Below are 18,892 nucleotides of genomic sequence, written 5' to 3'. Positions count from 1 at the left end.
CTTTAAACGTCGTTCCCATCCAAGCATTCTCTTCTCACGTTTCTTTTAATGTCCGACAACGTTTTCATATTGATGGTCCCATCCTGTAGAAGCTTCTCGAGCATAGCGATTTTCGAATTTATGGAATCTGTTGCACCCAACCTTGGTTTCTTTCTTTTCTTCTTCTCGCGGAGAGGATAGATTACATAGTTCCTTATTAGGCACCAAGGTCGCCCCTCTTCCTTCAAGGTAATCAAATCCGTTGCAACTTGTAAAGAATTTACTGTTTTACCATCCGGTATGTAAATATCGACTACAGTCTCTTGATCTTCCACTTTTTTCATGCAAAACGTAGTCTCGTTCTCGAATTTTACATTGAACACAACCCAACTATCTTTCGGAAGGTTGTCGAGAAACGTTACAGACAGAAGCAACAGATTAGCTATCCTGTGCAACGATATGTTCGGAGAGAATTGTACTTTCTGTTTGTGAGCGTACAAATTTATTCTTTTCAGTCTCTCTTCTTCGGCCTGTAACCTGTTGTTCAACGTATGTATTTCTTGAGTTCCCTTATAGATCTTGTCCATTATAAGACCCGTGCCTTTCAACATATCTGCGCTAAGACCAATAAAAGTATCTTGCTCCATCGACAATACTTTCTCCACCTCGTCTATAGGAAACTCCACTAATTCTTTGTTCACGGTTAAACCTAAAATTATGTTTGGATTATAATATCTCAAACAGGAAATGCTGTTGTCTTGAACGCTGAACCGCTGAACACTGTCTGGCTTTAATAGTTGTTTTTTCCCATAATATAATTTACATTTATCCGAATATACCAGCCATAACGAGTCCATGGTCGATAGGTCGTAGCCTGCGCAAATAGTCTGTACATTTACTCCTAAGAAAATCTTTTCAAAAGTCAGCGTGTCGTCCTTGGAGTGCATTACAACAACGCTATCGCCATTAGTGGGCAACAGCAGACTAGCAATCTTAGAATCTGCTTGTACAGGTATTATATCTCTGACGGGATAAATACTATTATATACTATTTGGACAGTTTCGTTTATTAATGTTAGAATCTTCTTTCCAATTGCTAGTATACATAAATTTTCAACGTTACTGTCATTTTTGGTTACGGTCTGCATGAATTGTTGAGTTGTGTTCTCCGCGTTCAGCGTACAGACAGATAACCTGCCCGAATCACTTTCCCTGGGAGAAAGTTGCAGCAACAGCTTGTTCATCATATTTTGTTTATTGTCCAAGTAAAGGTACTTGTTTCTTGGTGTCAGTACTTCGTAGAAAACCGTACCCATTCCAATTGCACTTTTACTTAAAACAGCAAATTCTCGGTCTCTCGAAAGTTTGTATACACCGTGTGGAAAGCAAATGAAAAAAATTCGGCTTGCGAAACATTGTATACTTTTGATTGGAGCAGGAGCTGTTAGTACTTCAGTAGACACGAAATCATCGTTTGTGTATGGAAATATTACTACCTTATCTTCGTGCCAACAGAAACAAGTTTCTACTCCGTAAAACGTACAAATGATAAAGTGTTTTGGCACAAACTCGTCATTCGTTGTGATGAACATCTTTGGCTAGCTAATACATCAAACTATTTTTCTCCTACTAGAGACAAGTATTACATATGTATTATAAATGCACCATAATATCACAGAAATGTAAAAATATACCGCACATCTTGTCGTGCTACGCCCACCTAAACATTCAAGAATGATTCAGAATGATTACAGAATACAGCGTCCTCTTCTTATTGATGTTATTGTTATCTTTAAATATACAAATATTCTAAACATAAAAAATTATTTATTACATTCCACTGTATTCGTATTATGCAAAAAATCTCAATCAAAATCACGCGAAAAATAATTATAACAAAATAGTGAAATAGAAAACTACGTTATGTGCGTAAGACAGCGTAAGATAAGGACGGAGATAGTGCGCAACAAGGACCAAGAAGGACAGAGAATTATACGACGTTTGTGCCACCTATGCGAACTATCGATAGTAAAAGTGAATCATCGATAGTTTTCGATAGTGAGAATATAACTATCGATAACCATCGATAGTATCTCGATAGTTCACTGTTTTGAACTGTTTCGAACCCCTGGTACAATATATATATATTACCAATATATATTACTCTGATATTACAAACAATTTGATTACAAAGTAGATTGTTGTTTATCTTATTCTGGATTTATATTTTATAATATTGTGGATAATACGAAATATAACATTAAACTTTCGTGACAATTACAATGTTTTAATAATGACTTACTAAGTACAGAATAAGAATAAAAAGATTTGCATAAAAATTATTATGTATAATATACATGAAGTACCACCTTGTATTATACAGGATGATCCTGGGAACTGGGACAAATTAGTGCTTTTTTAAAGTAAAAATAGAAAAAAATGATAGAGGAAAAAATTATATATGCCATAATAAATACGTCCTATAACTTTCTATAACCTTAATTATTTCTTATGTGGATGCACCGATCCGATGCACCCGCCAGAGGTGCAGTTGCACTTTATTCTCCAAATTTTTTTGTTAAACCAATCGATTCCTTTTATTATCCTACGTATAAAAGTACTAACCCAAGGTCATCGAAATATCAATACTTTACGAGATATTTGACAATTTTTTGTGTCAGAGTTTACTTGTCGTAGTAAAGTACATTTCTGACACAAAATGTCAAATATCTCGCAAAGTATTGACATTTCGGTGACCTTGGGTTAGTACTTTTATACGTAGGGTAACAAAAGGAATCGATTGATTTAGCAAAAAAATTCGGTTGCATTAAAGAATAAAGTGCAACTGCACTGAACTGCACCTCCGGTGGGTGCATCTGTGCATTCACATAAAAAGTAAGGTCATAGAAAGCTAGGACATATTGTATATGATTTTTTTCTATTTTTATTTAACAAAGAGCACTAACTTGTCCCAAGTCCCAGAATCACCCTATATACAATATGTTTGCAGACACATTCATTCCACAAAACCATCTGTAACTTAAGAACCATTACACCACCTTTAAATTTATATAAGTACAACCACCACACCAACACCATGGATCACTAAAGATGAACACCTTACATTTCTAATTACCACTGTCCTTCACTTCATCCGATCAGAATTGTCTCTTCCTCCAAAATCAGAAATGACCACTATAACATCTAAACCACATCACAAAAGGTAAACCCCTAAACATTTTGTAAATATAAATTGAAGACAACTATAACTAGTCTTAAATACAAAATAGGCACCACGAAAAGGATCCGGAAATTTTAAAACCTTATGGCTTTTGCTGTTCACTGGAAAATGCCGATCCATTGTCGAAATACAATGACAAAGATAAATTTCTTTACAATCCTCCGCTCGTATCTGCAAATACAATAAATGAGGGTCCAGTATTAAAATTTCGAACTCAGTTTTTTGGTCATATTTCCGAACAAGATATTGCAGATCACAAACGTAAATTATTACATTCGGGACAGACTGCACAAGATCTACGAAGGCAGTCTGGGTTAGGATGGGGTCGGAGTCGGAGTCGGAGTCGGAGTTGGAGTTGGAGTCGGGGTGGGAGTGGAGGTGGAGGTGGAGGTAGAGGTGGGGGTGGTGGTAGAGGTAGGGGTGGAGGTGGAGGTGGGACTGCACACACCAATTTATCTGACAAGAAAACAGAAAAAAATCAACGGGGACCAATAGTATGGTATATAGAAGATGAAATTGAAGCAGCGAAAAATGTGTTACGGACAGAAAAACAGAGAACTCATAACGAAGAAATGAGTAGAAATATCGAAATGGGAAGTGAAAAATGTAAACTTACAATTTTTTTAAGTAGCACCTTCGAATTTCACAGATCGAACACAGTTTAATATGTTTGTAATTTCTTTCAGATAATTGGTCCGTGAAAGCAGAATTGGCTAAGATTCCAAGATGGTACCAAGATTTTTCCATCGACCAAGTATAGAGCATTTATTGTTTCATAATTGCTGAAACTTAATTACTAATAACATAATAGAGAATTGAAATTTAATAGATGAGAAACTTAATGATGCTGCAATGTGTAATACGCAGTGACTGCGAAGAAATGGTGTCAGGACGCACGGAAAGGATGCTCGTGGACATTGGGATAATGTCTACATTCTTCCTACTTACGCCAAATATCATTAGAAAATTACAAGAAACTTCTAATTGCAATGCAATCACATTTCTGAGAGAAATCTACAAAGTCTTAACAGGAAATTATTTTGAAGAAGAAGACTATAGTTTGTTTGTTTTGTCGTCTGAAATTCGTAGAATTTATTAAGATTACTCTTCACTGGTATCTTCACAATTTCAGAACAATTTTACGACTGTAACGAACGGATCATTTTGTCAGCAATTGCATTCTTAACTCTGCCGGAAGCAATAATTGAACTGCATGAGAGATTACCTCCCGTGACAATGCCAAAGATTCCTATTAAACGTATGATCTGTGTGTGTGTGTGTGTGTGTGTGTACCGTGTATATTTCCGAATTAAAATTAAAAACTAATCTTTACAATTACGCCATAGCTTTACCGCCGACATTGCCCCTAAGGCAGAAGAAAGAATCGCCTTACGAAGAAGATCTCTTTGTACACTCAGATTGGGCAGCTTATTATAATCGTGTCCAACATTGGAGAGCACGCTATCAATTATTACCGCTACCAAAAGTAATATTACCACCTAAAGAGTGCATTTTAACCGAGTCTAACAACGTGAACACGAGAACGAGTCGTAATCAAGAAGAGAATAGAGGAGAGAGAAAGAAAGGTGGAGGAAGTTTCGATGCTAATAAGTCGTATCACACAGAAAGAAGTTCGAGTATTCAAAGAAAAGAGAAACGAAGTAGATTTTCTGTGAAAGAAGAAGATGAAAATAGGGCGCGAACGAGTTCTGCTTTAATTAAAGAACAGAACAGAGGAAGTACCGTTAGAAGTCACAGTAGAGGTATATTACTCCAAAGTCTAAACTTCTAAATAATAATATAATGCTTGACTTATGTATTAGGGAGAAGTATGCAACAAGAGGCAAAAGGGATGAACAAGGAAGAGTCTATTTCTGATATTCCACAATTACCCCATGGAAGTAAAGTATTTGATTTTACGATAAACGGAGTTAGCGAGAAACCAGGACCAGTAGAATATAAAATATGCGGTATTTGTTTCGATACTACATGGATGAAGCGTACACAATCATTTTGAAATATTTATTCGAACGTGTACATCTATTGTAGGAGTTTTACAACCCCCTAAACCACACACAAAGTCTTGGCTCGGTGAGAAACATCCGCACTACATCATATCTGGAGCATCGGAAGATCCACCATCGTGCCCTATAACGTATGAAATGTCTGGCGTTGCAAACGTAACCCCAACGAATAGCGATGAAAAATTTTTCGCTATATTGAAACTCGGTGATGGACCCAAAAAGATCTACCCGAGCGGTAGAAAGAATTTGTCTCCAAAGTGGCAAGAATGGTTGCAAAATGTGGACGAAGAATATCGCAAAAGGGAAAGGGAAATGGACAAATTGGTGAAGAAGATAAAAGCTATAACGAAACTGGTGTTCCCAGGACCTAAATGCGACAACTGTTGTTCCTGCAGACAAAGCAGGAAGTCGTATTTAAAAGGGAAGGACACGAGAACACCGTATGTCGTGATAGACACTATAGCCGAAGACAGTAAAAAGAACAAGTAATCTATATATTGTATATAATTGCCAGTTCCTCTGTCCTCTGTGTGACCGTAAAAACATCTCGAAACACAGAAGACGTAGAAAGCTGAAATTTGGTACACAGGTAGCAGTTAGCCCAAAAGGGTGCACGAATATGTTATAATCCCGGAAGTCCTTTAGGATCAATTGCTAAAATTGAATTAGTGTTATTTCTCTGTCCTCTGTAACGTTAGACTTCTGAATATGTTTTTATCCCGGAAATCCTTTAGGATTAATTGCTAAAATTAAATGAGTTATTTCTTTGTCTATTTTTTGTGTTTCAACTGAAACACAGAAGGCGTAGAAAGCTGGAATTTGATGTACATGCAGATAGCCATTAGCCCAAAAGGGTGCACGAATATGCTTTTATTCCGGAAATCCTACAGGATTCAGTGCTAAAAATAAATTAGTGGCATACCTCCAGAATTAAGCTATCCGTTGACTTTTCAACGGGTATTATGCTAGTAAAAGTAATAGAGTCGGATAATATATTTCATTTGAAAATATAAACTCCTTACTCCTTTTTACGACAGATGTATTATAGGATCAATGGCGATGCATTCACCTGCAGCTACACCACCGGAATCAACGACTAATTTAGTGGAAGTGATACCTTCGGAAGACGTTCTCGACTCCAAGCTGATGATAAACGGAGTAACCGATTCCAAGGGCGAAACGCAATATTTTATTTCCGGGGTCACAGACGAGATCATACACCAACCATCCAGAATCATTGAACGTCCACCTCCTCCACCACCGAAAAACGTTCCGCCGTGCGAGTGTGCCATTCAACAAATATCGGCTAAAGGTTTAACACCGGAAGTAAGCCACGATCACATACCGTGGACAAAAGAAGAAGGTTTGTGCTTCGGAAAAAAATTTAGACCCCACGAAGCTCCTGCGATGACCTGCAAAAAATATCCTGGCGATAAATCGTGCAGGAGAAATCCATTTTACCGTGAAATAGTAGACGCGAAGAGGCGAGCAAAGAGAGCGAAGGAGAAATCCCTAGATCCTTTCGCAGAGAAGAGAATGTACAGCATCGCAGATTTCAAACCGTGCGGGGACGAACATGGTATGGGCATTTGCGGAGCACCATGGGGTACTTTGCATACTCTGACTCCTCAAGAGTTAGAAGAAGAAGAAAAATTGAGGAAACAAATACTAAGGGTAGATATTCTTTAATAAAATAGAAATGCCTTATTTTTAACCTTCCGACCATAAAAAGAGACTCGGTTTACAATTCCTACTAACTCGTACCTACTCATACACTTTGAGCTGTCTCTCTTCTTCCTATCTTTCTCTCTACTCTTTTCTTTCCTTTTTCTCCCTCTCACTCGGTATTTCCTCTGTGCGCATGCCCCGATATTTTTAAATGTACTATAGTAAAGTTTGTTGAATTCGTAATCGCATGGTTGCGTCACGCAGGGTCCTCCGTGTGGAATAAAACCTGGTCGAGCCGTCTGTAAAGGACCCTTCGGTGAACGCATACCAATGAAAAAAAAGATAATAGATTTGTCAGAAATACCTGGAGAATTCGATGAAGAAGAGGAGGAAGATGAGGAAGAGGAAGAGGTAGCAACGAAGACGGTAGAAGTAAAGAAAGAGAAGAAGAAGAGCAGAGATCACAAATGCCAAATGAGCCCAGATAGTTTAGCTAGTAAGCAGAAGATCAAGGAGGAGAAGGCAAAGAAAAAATTTGTGCCAGATCCCCTTTATCCTGGTTACGATGATGTATGGAACATACGTCGTACAGCACCGTCGGAGAAAGAATCGGAAACAGATTTCAAAGCCTTACTGAAACTTAGTTCTCCTAATCCACCTGCGACTCCTGCAGAATCGAAATCGCAAATACACGATCATGAAAAAGCTCAGCCTTCGTTCCAAGAAGATACATTAAAATCGAAGAAAGATAAACAGAAAACAGCTGCTTCTCCGAAGAAGGGTCCATCCAAAACAACTTCGAAATCAGAATCCTCCGCAAAACCGAAAACAACTTCGAAATCAGAATCCTCCGCAAAACCGAAAACAACTTCGAAACCAGAATCCTCCGCAAAACCGAGAACAGCTTCGAAAGCAGAATCCTCCGTAAAGCCGAGAACAACTTCGAAAGCAGAATCCTCCGCAAAGCCGAAGATAGACGAGAAAACAGATAAACGACAGGAGAAGTCAGAAAGAAAACCATTAGAATCTCGAGCAAAATCTGCAGAAACGGTCTCCAGGAAAAACACGAAAAGCGATAGAACAAGCGACTATACGTCATTGAAACAAGAAAAAGCTAATAATCCTCGGACAAAGGGAATTGGAAAAAGCACAGTTCCTGGAACCGCGAATTTAGACATGAAAGGTGGCGAAGGTTCAAGGAAGAAGACAGAAGCCAAATCGAAATCAAGCAAAAGCCCGGTATCTAAAACGGCAAGAGATAGTGAAAGTAAGATTAGTAAAAAGAATGAAAAACCCGGTAACAGAAGTAGAAGTGGTACACCTACGAGGACATTAAATGCGAGCGGAAATTCGCCTGTAGGAAAGAAAAAGGAATCAAGATCGCCTAGTGTAAACAAGAAGAGGCAGAGAAGAAAAGACACGCTAACCAGTGAAGACGAAGGTGACGATCCGAGAAAGAAGATTTTGAACTTGAAGAACATGCTAATGTCTCCCGAGAACTATCCTCCCAATGTTAAAGCAGTAGATCTGCCGGAAGAGCCTCCGACAAAGTGTGCACACGAATATGGACATATACATGTCGAAGATGATTCCACGGAGAAAGTGGAAGAAACTGATATAACATTACCAAGTAAGGGGCCGTGTGGCTGGAGGACAAAATCAGAGCAACAATTGCCAACGAAAAAGACTTTAGTTTATCTGAGCGAACCAGATTATCCTCCGGAAACGATAGATGTACGACCCGGAGGGAAACCATGCGTTTGTCGCGAGAACCGAGAAAAGAAGAAAGTACTGATGTACAACATTGGAGGTTTAGTAGGAAAGAAAGATGATGCAGAGCATATTAATACGAAATTATTTAGGAAGAAGAAAAACGAAGAAGACAAGGAGCTGCAGGTGATAGAAGGTATTATTTATCACACTCCGCCTCTGAGTCCCCGTAGGAGCGACGAATATGTACCCGAATACGATCTCAACAAATCTCCGTACGACATGTGCCTCAATAAACGCGTAGATAAAAATCTAAAATTCCTGGAACGCTATAGCGTACCGAAAAGCTCTGTGTCATCAAAGCGAACCGAACCGTGCGGGTGCAACGAGTTTGTGGACACGTATGATATTCAAGCACAAGGTCAAGATGCCGAAGCAGAGAAAGCGATGGAAGAGCTTGAGAAAACCAGACAGAGCTTGGTAGAAGCGAAACCGCCGAAAGAACGATGGAAATTAGCGCTGAATGATGTAGGATTGATCGACTATTATACACGATGCAGAGATTCGATGCCTTGTTGGTTGAAGTGCAGTAAATTCAATAAAATCGGTTGTAGACTACCCCAAACGAGACTCGTTGTGAAAAGACCGGTCTGCGAATGTCAGTATGAAAGGAAAATACTCGAGAATAAAGAAGAAAAGATCAAGCGGAAAGAACGCCAGCAAAAATTGAAATCCATGAAAAAACAGCCGTTTGTAAATGTAGAAAATATCTCGAAACCGGTAGTTGTCGACAATAAGTTGATGATATCAGGAGTAAAAAGAATTCCAAGAGAAGACGAATATATAGACGATGTTACATATTGTATAAACGGTGTTGTTGAAAATTACACTGAAGAACCACCGAAACCGATAGTAGCTGGTGTCCATATGGCTACACCTATTCAAACACCCGAGCCAAGCGTAGAAGAGATACCATGCGTTTGTCTACATCGACATTGGTCACCCATACACGTTCCTCCTGGTCCATTACCTAAACCAGAGGAACTGCAACGTGCTGAGGAATGTAGAAGGAGAAAGGCCGCCGAGGAGGCATACAGACAAATTCATGTGCCCGATAAAGTATACGACACCCACGGTACCCATAGTTGTAACAAACCTTGTCACTCGAATACTGGTTCAGAAGATGAAGATCTAGAGGAGAACGGCGGTACAGCGGTGGTTTCTAAAAGGTCGAAACTTCGGAGCAGATCAAGTAGTCTGAATAGGAGCAGTAAGGATGATGGTACCAGGAGATCAAAGCTGCAGAGATATTCTCAAGGTACTAGAACGAGTCCTCGGCAGAAGTCTAAAGACGGCATTAGGAACGAAGAGAACGTACAAAATGTTGCAAATACTCGTAAAAAATCTGAACAAAAAGAAATCCGAGACAGAGAGAAGACAGAGGCGTTAAGATTTGTAGAAGGAGATGTACCAAGAAGATTAGAAAGCCCCTCAAGAAGTCGATCTAGAGGAGGTAAAAGCAATTCTTCTTTACGAGATACGACTACCGACTCGAAAGAAGAACTTGCAGAGGAAGCTGTTGCCGAGGAAGACATAGAAATGTCTGAGGAAAGTTCTTTTATGATTTTCGTAAAGGTAAAATAATTCTTTTCTTAGCCGGAGATTAATTAATGAATACATTAACGCATAGAGAGTTTAATGTTTAGGATGAATTAAACAAAATGGCAACAGAAGGATTTCTATTCGCAAAATTACCAAGGTGCTTTCTATTACCGCAATTGAGATACTGGCTGATGTATAGGGAAGGAATTGCTATTAGCAGTACGGATAAATGTAGATATAGTTTTCTTCTTATTTCTCGTTGCTAGACCACGGATCTTCACACAAAATCAAAATGTTTTGCATTGATTGTGGCAAACAGGAATAATAGAAAAACTGGTTTCATCCCTTAACGACTTTGTTACATTGAAACTTTTCATATTTCACCCAACCAATTTCTTCATAAATGCATAAAGATCCGCAGTCTACTCATTGCGTACAACTAGTATACGTCGTACTAATTTGATTACGTTATTTAAGACGAATCAGTGCGGAAGAGCATCGAGAAGTGGAACTCGATAGGTGTCAGAGGCTCGTCGTTGTCCGATCCCCCATCGATAGGCATGACCAAAGTTCAACTAAGAAAATTGACTTTCGACGACGCCGACAAAATAAAAGAACAAGTTCGTTTCTGCTATGGAATTTTGTGTTTGCAGAGATCATTATACTCTTTTACAGATCGCGGAGAAAAAGGCGACATTCCACAGCCAGGTTCGCAAAAATCGCGTTTTATATGCGCGATCGATGTGGAACACAATGGATTATGGAAAATTTCCAGACGTATCGTTCAAAGAAGCATATTTTACATACATGGCAGGCAAAGAAGCGGATGGCTTTGTTTTTAAGCCATGGAATCGTTCCGAAATACGGAAAACAGCAACTTAAATAAGATTTCGACTCCGAGACTCTCTGACTCTCAGTTGAAAAAAGGAAGGTTTAAATTATGAAAATTTCGCGGGCTCGAAGCAATCGATTTTATTGATAGAGCGATTACGAAGAATCGAAACGGGAAACTCGAGCGTAATAATCGATAGTTTGTCACCAGAATTTTTAAGTCGGCTAAAACAGACCTTGAGTGACGGAGAATGGATTTCGAAAGCCCTGACGTAGAAAAAGAATTTCCGGGACTGTACGCCTCGGAATCCGCCAAGAAAAGTAACGAAAGTGATTGTACGTATTGTTGCTCGTCAAATTAATTACTCCCTCGAATTTACGTAGCAATTTCATGCAAGAGGTTATACACCTGTCATCCGTGTACAACTAAATATGTATATCGAATGTTGTGAATATCTCTGCTTCGCTTTAATGACATGTTATAACAACGTGTCAACAATTTACATGAATTTTTATTAATCGTTCTGTGTAACGTGTGTGTGTATGTAAATACATTTTTAGTTAGCGACGAAGGTGGACACGAGAAACATTCGAAGAAAGAACTCCTAGGCGGTAAACGCAAAGAGAAAAAAGATCGAAAAGATCGTGGATATGCCACATTAGAGGGTGAAAGTTCCCCCGACGAGGAGCAAGAAACAAAGTAATCTTATTTCATTGAATTATTCAATATAGAGTATTTCATTGATCAACCCTCACCATTCCTATTCAAAGTGGTTCATATTTACGACTACGTTTTATAATTGATTCAATTCTATTCTGTCAAACATTTCGTTCGTTCTGAATAATTGATAACACGAAAGTGCTTGTCAATGTCACCTCTCATGGTGTTATAGTTCTTCTACAAAGTAATTTTAATTTTCACATATTGTTGGCACTGTTGTGTTAATTAAGCTTCATATTGATCTAAAATTAGGTGTATTGATTTGTATGTACACAGTTAGAGTCGATAATACAAAGCCCATTTATCTTCAAATGGAGAACAAACTTATAGCAAATATTTATGATTTGATATTGTTAATCGTTTTGGTTCTCATTACAGTAGTGAATGTGTATTTTATCATAAAAGTCGTTGTAATATATTTACAAAGAGAGAATGAATAGATCACAGATGGGAAGAAGATTTATCATTGTAACATCTTTGTTTTTGTCGATGTACCGATCGAATGAATAAGAGATTCAACTTGTAGAAGTCCGTCAAAGTCGAAAAAGACCAAAGCTTTCAAGTTTCCTTCAAAGAAGGAGAAACGAGAGAAGTCTAGAGAGAAAGAGGGTAAAGAGAAAGATGCGGAGAAAGAGAAAGACAAAAAGAAGAAAGACAAGGATGAAAAGGATGTAGATAAAGAGAAACGCAAGGAGAAGGAGAAGGACAAGGCTAAACAGAAACTAAAAGACCGTAAGAAAGGGAAGCATACCGGAGAAGAGTGTCTAGACATTGGAGGTAAAACGCAGTGTTCACTACAAAATTTCCTTGCTCCTGTTGTTCTAAAATTGAATTGTTTGTTTAGAAGAGCAACCGATATTCGGGGTGAGCTTGCATTTAGCAGTAGAACGAAGTCGTTGTCATGACGGCATTGAACTGCCCTTGGTTGTAAGAGACTGTATCGACTTTGTGGAAGAAAATGGCATGAATGTGGAGGGTTTGTACAAAGTTCCAGGGGTGAAGTCGAAAGTTCAATATTTGAAAAAGTTGTACAACAACAGGGAACATGTGAATATGTCCGAGTTTGAACCAACAGTAGCTACAAGCCTGTTGATATTATTTCTGAGGTTCGAATTATACGATTTTTAGACGATTTGATATTGTATAAAAAGAACTGTCGTTAGAATGTTTGTATTCCAGGGAGTTGCCAGAACCTGTATTGGAGAACAGCGAGACGATTTCTAGGTTCGAGCAAGCAGCATCCACTAAAGATGTTGCGCAAAGAGAAGCACAATTGATACAGCTCACTCAACAGCTTCCAGAATGCAACAAGGTTCTTCTTGCGTGGGTCATATTGCACTTGGATCATGTCACAGCGCGAGTACGTCAAACGAATTTGTAAATTTCATTAGAAAGTGATCACGTTTGGTGATTGAAACTTGATTTCAGGAGAAAACGACAAAAATGAATGCCCAAACAATCTCGATGACATTGAGTCCTGTCTTACAAATGAGTCATAGATTGTTACTAGCTCTGTTATTTCATTGCAAAGCTCTCTTTCCAAATGTACTGTTAACAAAGTATGTCCCACCGCTCTCGTCTGGCAGTGTCAATCTGCCAGACACCGTGGAAACGATCGCTGCTGAACTGTCCAAGCAAGAATCGTTACTGTCACAAATACATATGCAAATGAATGCAGGCTTTGTTACCAAGTCCCGCGAGGAACAATTGTGGGAAGTGCAACGTATGATAACGCAACTGAAGGTCCGATTTTATAACAAATTGAACTAACGAACGCATGCAAATATATTCCGTGTCAATGATATTCTTTTGCCTGTTCAGAGAAAATATAAAACAGTTCAGAAAATGGAAGGTGCCGCGCAGAAAAGCTTAGACGAGGAAGTCAAGTCGACCGATGAGAATATAGTAGAATCAACGGTGCAGAAAGTTAAAGTCGAGGAAGAAGATTCGGCCCACCTGAAATCTGAAATTCAGACAACGTCTGTCTCGACGTTAAAGAAGATTAACAAAGTTCACACCTCGGAAGACGGTAAGGAACCAATAAGTACGAATAGTAATCAAAGTGAAAGAAGTAGTCAAACCAACGATAAAGATATCGTTGATTCTGCTGAGCCGTCTACGCTTGTGTCGCAATCCAGTGAACAAAACAGTACTGCAGCGTCCAAGACAAATGAGAGCAGTAAGGATAAACCTATGGAATATTTTCTCTACTGTATAATTAACGTAACATCTCAACGTAATCGAAAATATTATTTCAGCTTCAACCGTAGAACCAGAACCAGAGAATGTTATAGATAAGTTAAGGGAAAGCTTAATTTATGAAGAATTATTAAACATGCAGGCGTTACTAAAGTCACGAATAAATCAAGAGAGGAATGAAATCAAACAATTAACGGAAATGTTGTCAGAAAGAGGTCCCGAGAAGAAGAAACCGGAAAAACCAGGAAGAGTACATTCGCCGAATGAAGCTGAATGGACAGCCATGGTTCAATTAGATAAAGAAAATCAGTTATTGGAGGTATTTCCGACCTAATATCTTTAATATCTCTAATCGATATTATCTATATCTTCGTTTTGTTCGATTTCAGAAAAAAATGACCACTTTAATCCGCAGTATCATTGAAGAAAAGGATGCTTGCATCGAACTCCGTGTCCAATTAGCAGTACAACAATTAACAGCCAAAACTTGACAGCTAATCGATCAAAATTAATATATCAAATTTACGGAAGAGTTAATTACACAGATTCTGAACATATGTAACATCATGTTTTGCACAGTATGAACATATATAGTTTATAAGTTGTTATCTATAACCATATGTTTTCTCGATCCCGACTACATACGTCCCTGCTCTTGTAAAACAATAAAAAGCAAACAGAACATGTACAAACAGTATATGGTTTTTCGTGTGCAACTTTCTTTCGTTTCCATGGGTGTAAGTTTTCACGTCGTGCGCATGCATCTGCATTTTGGGCTGTTAATTACACTGAGTAGTATCGTCAACAAATTCATGTATATTTAAACTATATTTTATATATTTATTCTGAAACAAGAATACTATTCTATATGTATAACATCGAAGCAACAAGAGTGCTTGCAGAATATGGTTTAAAAAGTTGTTTATCCATACAAGTTTAGACATTTGCGACAACATTGAACGAACATTGTTCTTCGTTTTTTGGTTTCGCGAAAGCGCAAACGAAAATCTATTGGAATGTAGGACAAAAAAGTGATATGATCTCGCAATCTTTTTTTTTTCTTCTATGTTAATACTGAGTAATATATTACACTTTACACAATCACTTTCTGTAAGCGAACATTTGAATACGACAGAAAACATTATAATTAAAATTACAATAACGCTACAGAATTAACGTTCAACAGTATAACATGGCTCTGACCTTTACGTACATGTTTTGTGTAAACATTATTTTTTACCGGTACACGCTTATCATTATTGTCTAATCTCATAATTTACGATCTTTCGAAAATAAATTGATTCAACTTTTTCAATTTTAGCTTCCAATTTGTTTCAAGAAAATTCCTTGAAAATCCTGTTTACGCGAAGTTCCGTTCTCTTCTTTTCTGCTATTGGGCCAGGCCTGGTTCATAATCTTTTTATTTTCCATTCTTCGTGGAATTTTCAGGAAAATGAAAATTAAATGATAAGATAAAAAAAGAAAATTAATGGCGGGAATCTCTTGGATAAAATTCTGCGAGAGTGCTGGCTGGGATTCGCTTGAGCATCTCTTTGGGGAAGATACGCAGCAATTGCCAACCGATGTCTAGTGATTCGAAGACGGTACGATTCTCGTAGCTGCCCTGAGAAATAAAGTTCTTTTCGAATTTCGAGAGGAATTCCAGGTACAATAGATCGTCGGGTGTCAAAGCTTCTTCACCGACCACAGCTTTCATAGCTTGTACATCTTTTCCGATAGCGTAGCAGGCGTACTAAAACAAAATAATTCATAAATTTAGAATATCTGAAAACTTGAAGAATAATCGCTCGTAGCAGTGATACATACCAATTGATTGGATACATCGGAGTGATCTTTCCTGGTCATGCCCTCACCGATGGCAGACTTCATTAAACGAGATAAAGATGGAAGTACGTTAACAGGTGGATAAATTTGTCTGTTGTGGAGCTGACGATCAACGTAGATTTGTCCCTCGGTAATGTATCCAGTTAAATCGGGAATAGGGTGAGTGATATCGTCGTTCGGCATAGTTAAAATTGGGATTTGAGTGATGGAACCGTTACGGCCTTCTACTCGGCCAGCTCGTTCGTATATCGTAGCTAAATCGGTGTACATGTAACCAGGGAAACCACGTCGGCCCGGTACTTCTTCTCGAGCGGCTGATACTTCACGAAGAGCCTCGGCGTAAGAGGACATATCGGTAAGTATAACTAAAACGTGTTTCTCGCATTGGTAAGCTAAGAATTCGGCTGCGGTCAAAGCAAGACGCGGAGTGATAATTCTTTCGATGGTAGGATCGTTGGCCAAATTCAAGAATAAGCACACGTTCTCCATAGAACCATTCTCTTCGAAATCTTGTTTGAAGAAACGAGCGGTTTCCATATTTACACCCATGGCCGCGAATACAATGGCAAAGTTGTCCTCGTGAGAATCCAAGACTGATTTTCCAGGGACCTTGACAAGGCCAGCTTGACGACAAATTTGTGCGGCAATCTAAACAAAATCATACAATGTAACATCATCAAATTTATAGAATTATTAACCCCTGCCTTATACCATCGAAAAGTAAATTACCTCGTTGTGGGGCAAACCAGCTGCCGAGAAAATAGGTATCTTCTGACCACGAGCAATAGAATTCATAACATCGATAGCAGAGATACCCGTCTGAATCATTTCTTCGGGATAAATACGTGACCAGGGATTGATCGGTTGACCCTCAATGTCTAAGAAGTCCTCCGCGAGAATCGGGGGTCCTTTGTCGATCGGCTTTCCGGATCCGTTGAAAACACGGCCCAACATATCCTCGGACACCGGTGTCCGAAGAATGTCGCCGGTGAATTCGCAATGAGTGTTTTTCGCATCGATACCAGAAGTACCTTCAAACACCTGAACCACCGCCTTCGAACCAGATACTTCTAAAACCTGACCGGATCTCATAGATCCATCGGCAAGCTTCAATTGGACGATTTCCGCGAATTTTGGAAACTTGACTTCGTCCAATATAACCAGGGGTCCGTTCACACCCGACACAGTTTTGTACGCTGAAAGAATAGAAATCGATTTGAATCATCAATTTAATCATTTAGTCTCGAGCACGTCTAAAATTCATTATGTCAGTGTCTATGCCTCTAGTCACATGATAGTCGAACGAGCACTTCCCTGAGGAAACTATAATCTATTCGCAAATTGTTTTTCAAAGCTAAAAATAATCGATTGTTTGGAACGTTTATGCATGTTAGCAGCAGCATGTTTTCGAATTTTTCATAAACGATAATAGAGCGAACAGTTTTGGATCAGCTGACTAGTTACAAATCGATCCGCTGCTACGCCCAGTTTACGTCGAGTGTTTCTACTTTGTGAATTTACGCTCGCAGTTTTTGAGAAAACAATACAGTGGCTTACTGAGTCGTGGTTGTGCGACAAAGTCCCTCGAAACAGCCAAAACATGTTCCTGACTGGCTTGGCGATCTCCGATGGTTTTCGAATACATTTTGCCGAGTGATTTCCCTGAACTGTTACGTCGGCCAAACAGCAGAAGGTACTGCCACTAGAGCTTCGATGAAAGAAGACAGACCGAAACGTCAAGGGTGGGGGTAACTTCGAATATTCGACTAAAATCGAAGAAATAATATGTTATGCAATCGACTAAATCAATAGAATTCAAGGGAAATGTTAACAGTGAAAAATCCGAGACTCTTTGATAATTATATGGTCAGTGCGTGGTACAACATACCAATTTGCTGTACACTTAATTTGCCCAACCTTGCAGATAAAGCGGAGAATAGGTGTCTGACAAAGACAGATACAGGGGCACGTGCGATCACGTGGCTTCAACTATTAATTCATTGCACGTTTATTATAAATAAAATCCGCTTCGCAGAGCCCTCTGTCGCCATAGAAAAATATTATTGATAATTTTAAGAATTCTACGAGAAGAGAATATGTATTTTATCACAGGATATTTATTGATCAAAGTCATAAAAGTTCTGCTTGTTACCATCGTAGTTGAATCGTTACGCGCGCAACGCTCAATTGTGATTGTGCCAAGTTACCACGCAAGTTACGCAGAAACTTGTCAACCCTCAAAATGATCGAAAATTAACGGAACACAGTACGGAAATGTTTATTCAATTTCAGATTTGTCGAAGTTCATTCAGCACGAATACTAGGTTTAGCATGGAACGGAACCTATACCCACTTTTAACCCTTTGCACTCGAATGATGACATGGTGAGGCGCCAGTAAAAATTGACGTACCATTATTCAAAACAGTTTTAATATTATTACAATTGTCCGTATTCTATAAATTGTCAAAAGCTCAACTGTTGTATGAGAAAACAGGTCAAAGAATAAAAATGATCTGGGTTGAAAGAAATGTCTTGATTTTGTAAATTGCTTCGAGTCCAAAAATTAGGGTATAGGTTCTGTTCCATGCTAAACCTGAATATGCTCTCTCTCTCCCTCTCTCTCTCTCTCTCTCTCTCTCTCTCTCTCTCTCTTTGTCTATACTAACAAAAGTGGTGGCAGAAAAGAGAGACCCCGGACGTGAGCCTCAGTGACAGTGACCACCAGTGACGTGTGCCATATGGCATCGAAACGGGTGCCATGTACTCTCCTCCTTTTCCCCTTCCACTATCCTATTCCACCTGATGCGCACACTCCAACTCCAACGTCCCCCACTATGTCAACAGAGAGAGGGTACATCATCTCACCGTGATTCCCCTCGTATGGCATCACTGCTGAGCCAGTGATGCCAGAGCTGTGGTACTAAACCATACCCCCACCATAGTCTACTATTGCCCCTACGTTGTTTTCCAACGCGCCCGCGCGCTACACTCACCAGCGTACCTCTACTGTATCCATAGAGGTACGCTGGTGAGTGTAGCGCGCGGGCGCGTTGGAAAGGACACGTAGGGGC

At 39.1% G+C, this 18,892-nt stretch overlaps 4 protein-coding genes across 5 annotated transcripts; 2 read left to right on the top strand and 2 right to left on the bottom strand.

Annotated features, from left to right (window-relative positions):
* Nucleotides 1-2: 2 nt before the first annotated feature.
* Nucleotides 3-1,949, bottom strand: LOC143219043 (uncharacterized). Of its 2 annotated transcripts, none has more exons than XM_076444814.1 (2): nucleotides 1,700-1,949; nucleotides 3-1,608 (listed from the first exon to the last, which is right to left on the bottom strand). In XM_076444814.1, exon 2 carries the CDS (start codon nucleotides 1,569-1,571, stop codon nucleotides 3-5), a length of 1,569 nt encoding a protein of 522 aa, XP_076300929.1. In that variant the 5' UTR covers nucleotides 1,572-1,608; nucleotides 1,700-1,949. The 2 variants fall into 2 exon arrangements, with proteins under 2 accessions (XP_076300929.1, XP_076300930.1); XM_076444815.1 differs by having other exon boundaries at nucleotides 3-1,605.
* On the top strand, nucleotides 1,562-11,111 carry LOC143219067 (uncharacterized). The gene is made up of 14 exons (XM_076444856.1): nucleotides 1,562-2,110; nucleotides 2,990-3,202; nucleotides 3,270-3,826; nucleotides 3,907-3,974; nucleotides 4,050-4,278; nucleotides 4,353-4,478; nucleotides 4,567-4,983; nucleotides 5,044-5,190; nucleotides 5,270-5,729; nucleotides 6,282-6,918; nucleotides 7,177-10,257; nucleotides 10,329-10,455; nucleotides 10,702-10,844; nucleotides 10,900-11,111. Exons 2-14 carry the CDS (start codon nucleotides 3,168-3,170, stop codon nucleotides 11,104-11,106), a joined length of 6,234 nt encoding a protein of 2,077 aa, XP_076300971.1. The 5' UTR covers nucleotides 1,562-2,110; nucleotides 2,990-3,167; the 3' UTR covers nucleotides 11,107-11,111.
* A 138-nt stretch (nucleotides 11,112-11,249) lies between these two features.
* Nucleotides 11,250-14,672, top strand: Rlip (Ral interacting protein). Its single transcript, XM_076444808.1, has 9 exons — nucleotides 11,250-11,391; nucleotides 11,617-11,755; nucleotides 12,303-12,553; nucleotides 12,621-12,882; nucleotides 12,956-13,136; nucleotides 13,205-13,519; nucleotides 13,598-13,955; nucleotides 14,035-14,294; nucleotides 14,365-14,672. Exons 1-9 carry the CDS (start codon nucleotides 11,307-11,309, stop codon nucleotides 14,464-14,466), a joined length of 1,953 nt encoding a protein of 650 aa, XP_076300923.1. The 5' UTR covers nucleotides 11,250-11,306; the 3' UTR covers nucleotides 14,467-14,672.
* Nucleotides 14,673-14,771: 99 nt separating this feature from the next.
* Vha55 (V-type proton ATPase subunit Vha55) lies at nucleotides 14,772-17,855 on the bottom strand. Its single transcript, XM_076444827.1, has 5 exons — nucleotides 17,709-17,855; nucleotides 17,378-17,586; nucleotides 16,550-17,016; nucleotides 15,803-16,468; nucleotides 14,772-15,728 (listed from the first exon to the last, which is right to left on the bottom strand). Exons 2-5 carry the CDS (start codon nucleotides 17,463-17,465, stop codon nucleotides 15,462-15,464), a joined length of 1,488 nt encoding a protein of 495 aa, XP_076300942.1. The 5' UTR covers nucleotides 17,466-17,586; nucleotides 17,709-17,855; the 3' UTR covers nucleotides 14,772-15,461.
* Between the last annotated feature and the right edge of the window lie 1,037 nt (nucleotides 17,856-18,892).

Source organism: Lasioglossum baleicum, unplaced genomic scaffold (assembly GCF_051020765.1).
Source record: "Lasioglossum baleicum unplaced genomic scaffold, iyLasBale1 scaffold0021, whole genome shotgun sequence".
NCBI classification, from domain to species: domain Eukaryota; kingdom Metazoa; phylum Arthropoda; class Insecta; order Hymenoptera; family Halictidae; genus Lasioglossum; species Lasioglossum baleicum.
Note: the sequence above shows the minus strand (reverse complement) of the source record. Positions and strands in the feature narration are given on the sequence as shown.

Bases quoted from the DNA above. Each gene is read 5' to 3' on its own strand.
- LOC143219043 (XM_076444814.1), bottom strand. From the start codon at position 1,571: ATGTTCATCACAACGAATGACGAGTTTGTGCCAAAACACTTTATCATT.
- LOC143219067 (XM_076444856.1), top strand. From the start codon at position 3,168: ATGACCACTATAACATCTAAACCACATCACAAAAG. The intron at 4,479-4,566 runs GTATGATCTGTG...ATTACGCCATAG, and splicing joins GCCAAAGATTCCTATTAAAC to CTTTACCGCCGACATTGCCC. The intron at 10,845-10,899 runs GTTCGTTTCTGC...ACTCTTTTACAG, and splicing joins CCGACAAAATAAAAGAACAA to ATCGCGGAGAAAAAGGCGAC.
- Rlip (XM_076444808.1), top strand. From the start codon at position 11,307: ATGGATTTCGAAAGCCCTGACGTAGAAAAAGAATTTCCGGGACTGTAC. The intron at 11,756-12,302 runs GTAATCTTATTT...TTCAACTTGTAG, and splicing joins GACGAGGAGCAAGAAACAAA to AAGTCCGTCAAAGTCGAAAA. The intron at 13,137-13,204 runs GTACGTCAAACG...ACTTGATTTCAG, and splicing joins TGGATCATGTCACAGCGCGA to GAGAAAACGACAAAAATGAA.
- Vha55 (XM_076444827.1), bottom strand. From the start codon at position 17,465: ATGTATTCGAAAACCATCGGAGATCGCCAAGCCAGTCAGGAACATGTT. The intron at 17,017-17,377 runs GTAAGCCACTGT...CTATTCTTTCAG, and splicing joins TGTCGCACAACCACGACTCA to CGTACAAAACTGTGTCGGGT. The intron at 16,469-16,549 runs GTAATTTACTTT...GATTTTGTTTAG, and splicing joins CTGGTTTGCCCCACAACGAG to ATTGCCGCACAAATTTGTCG.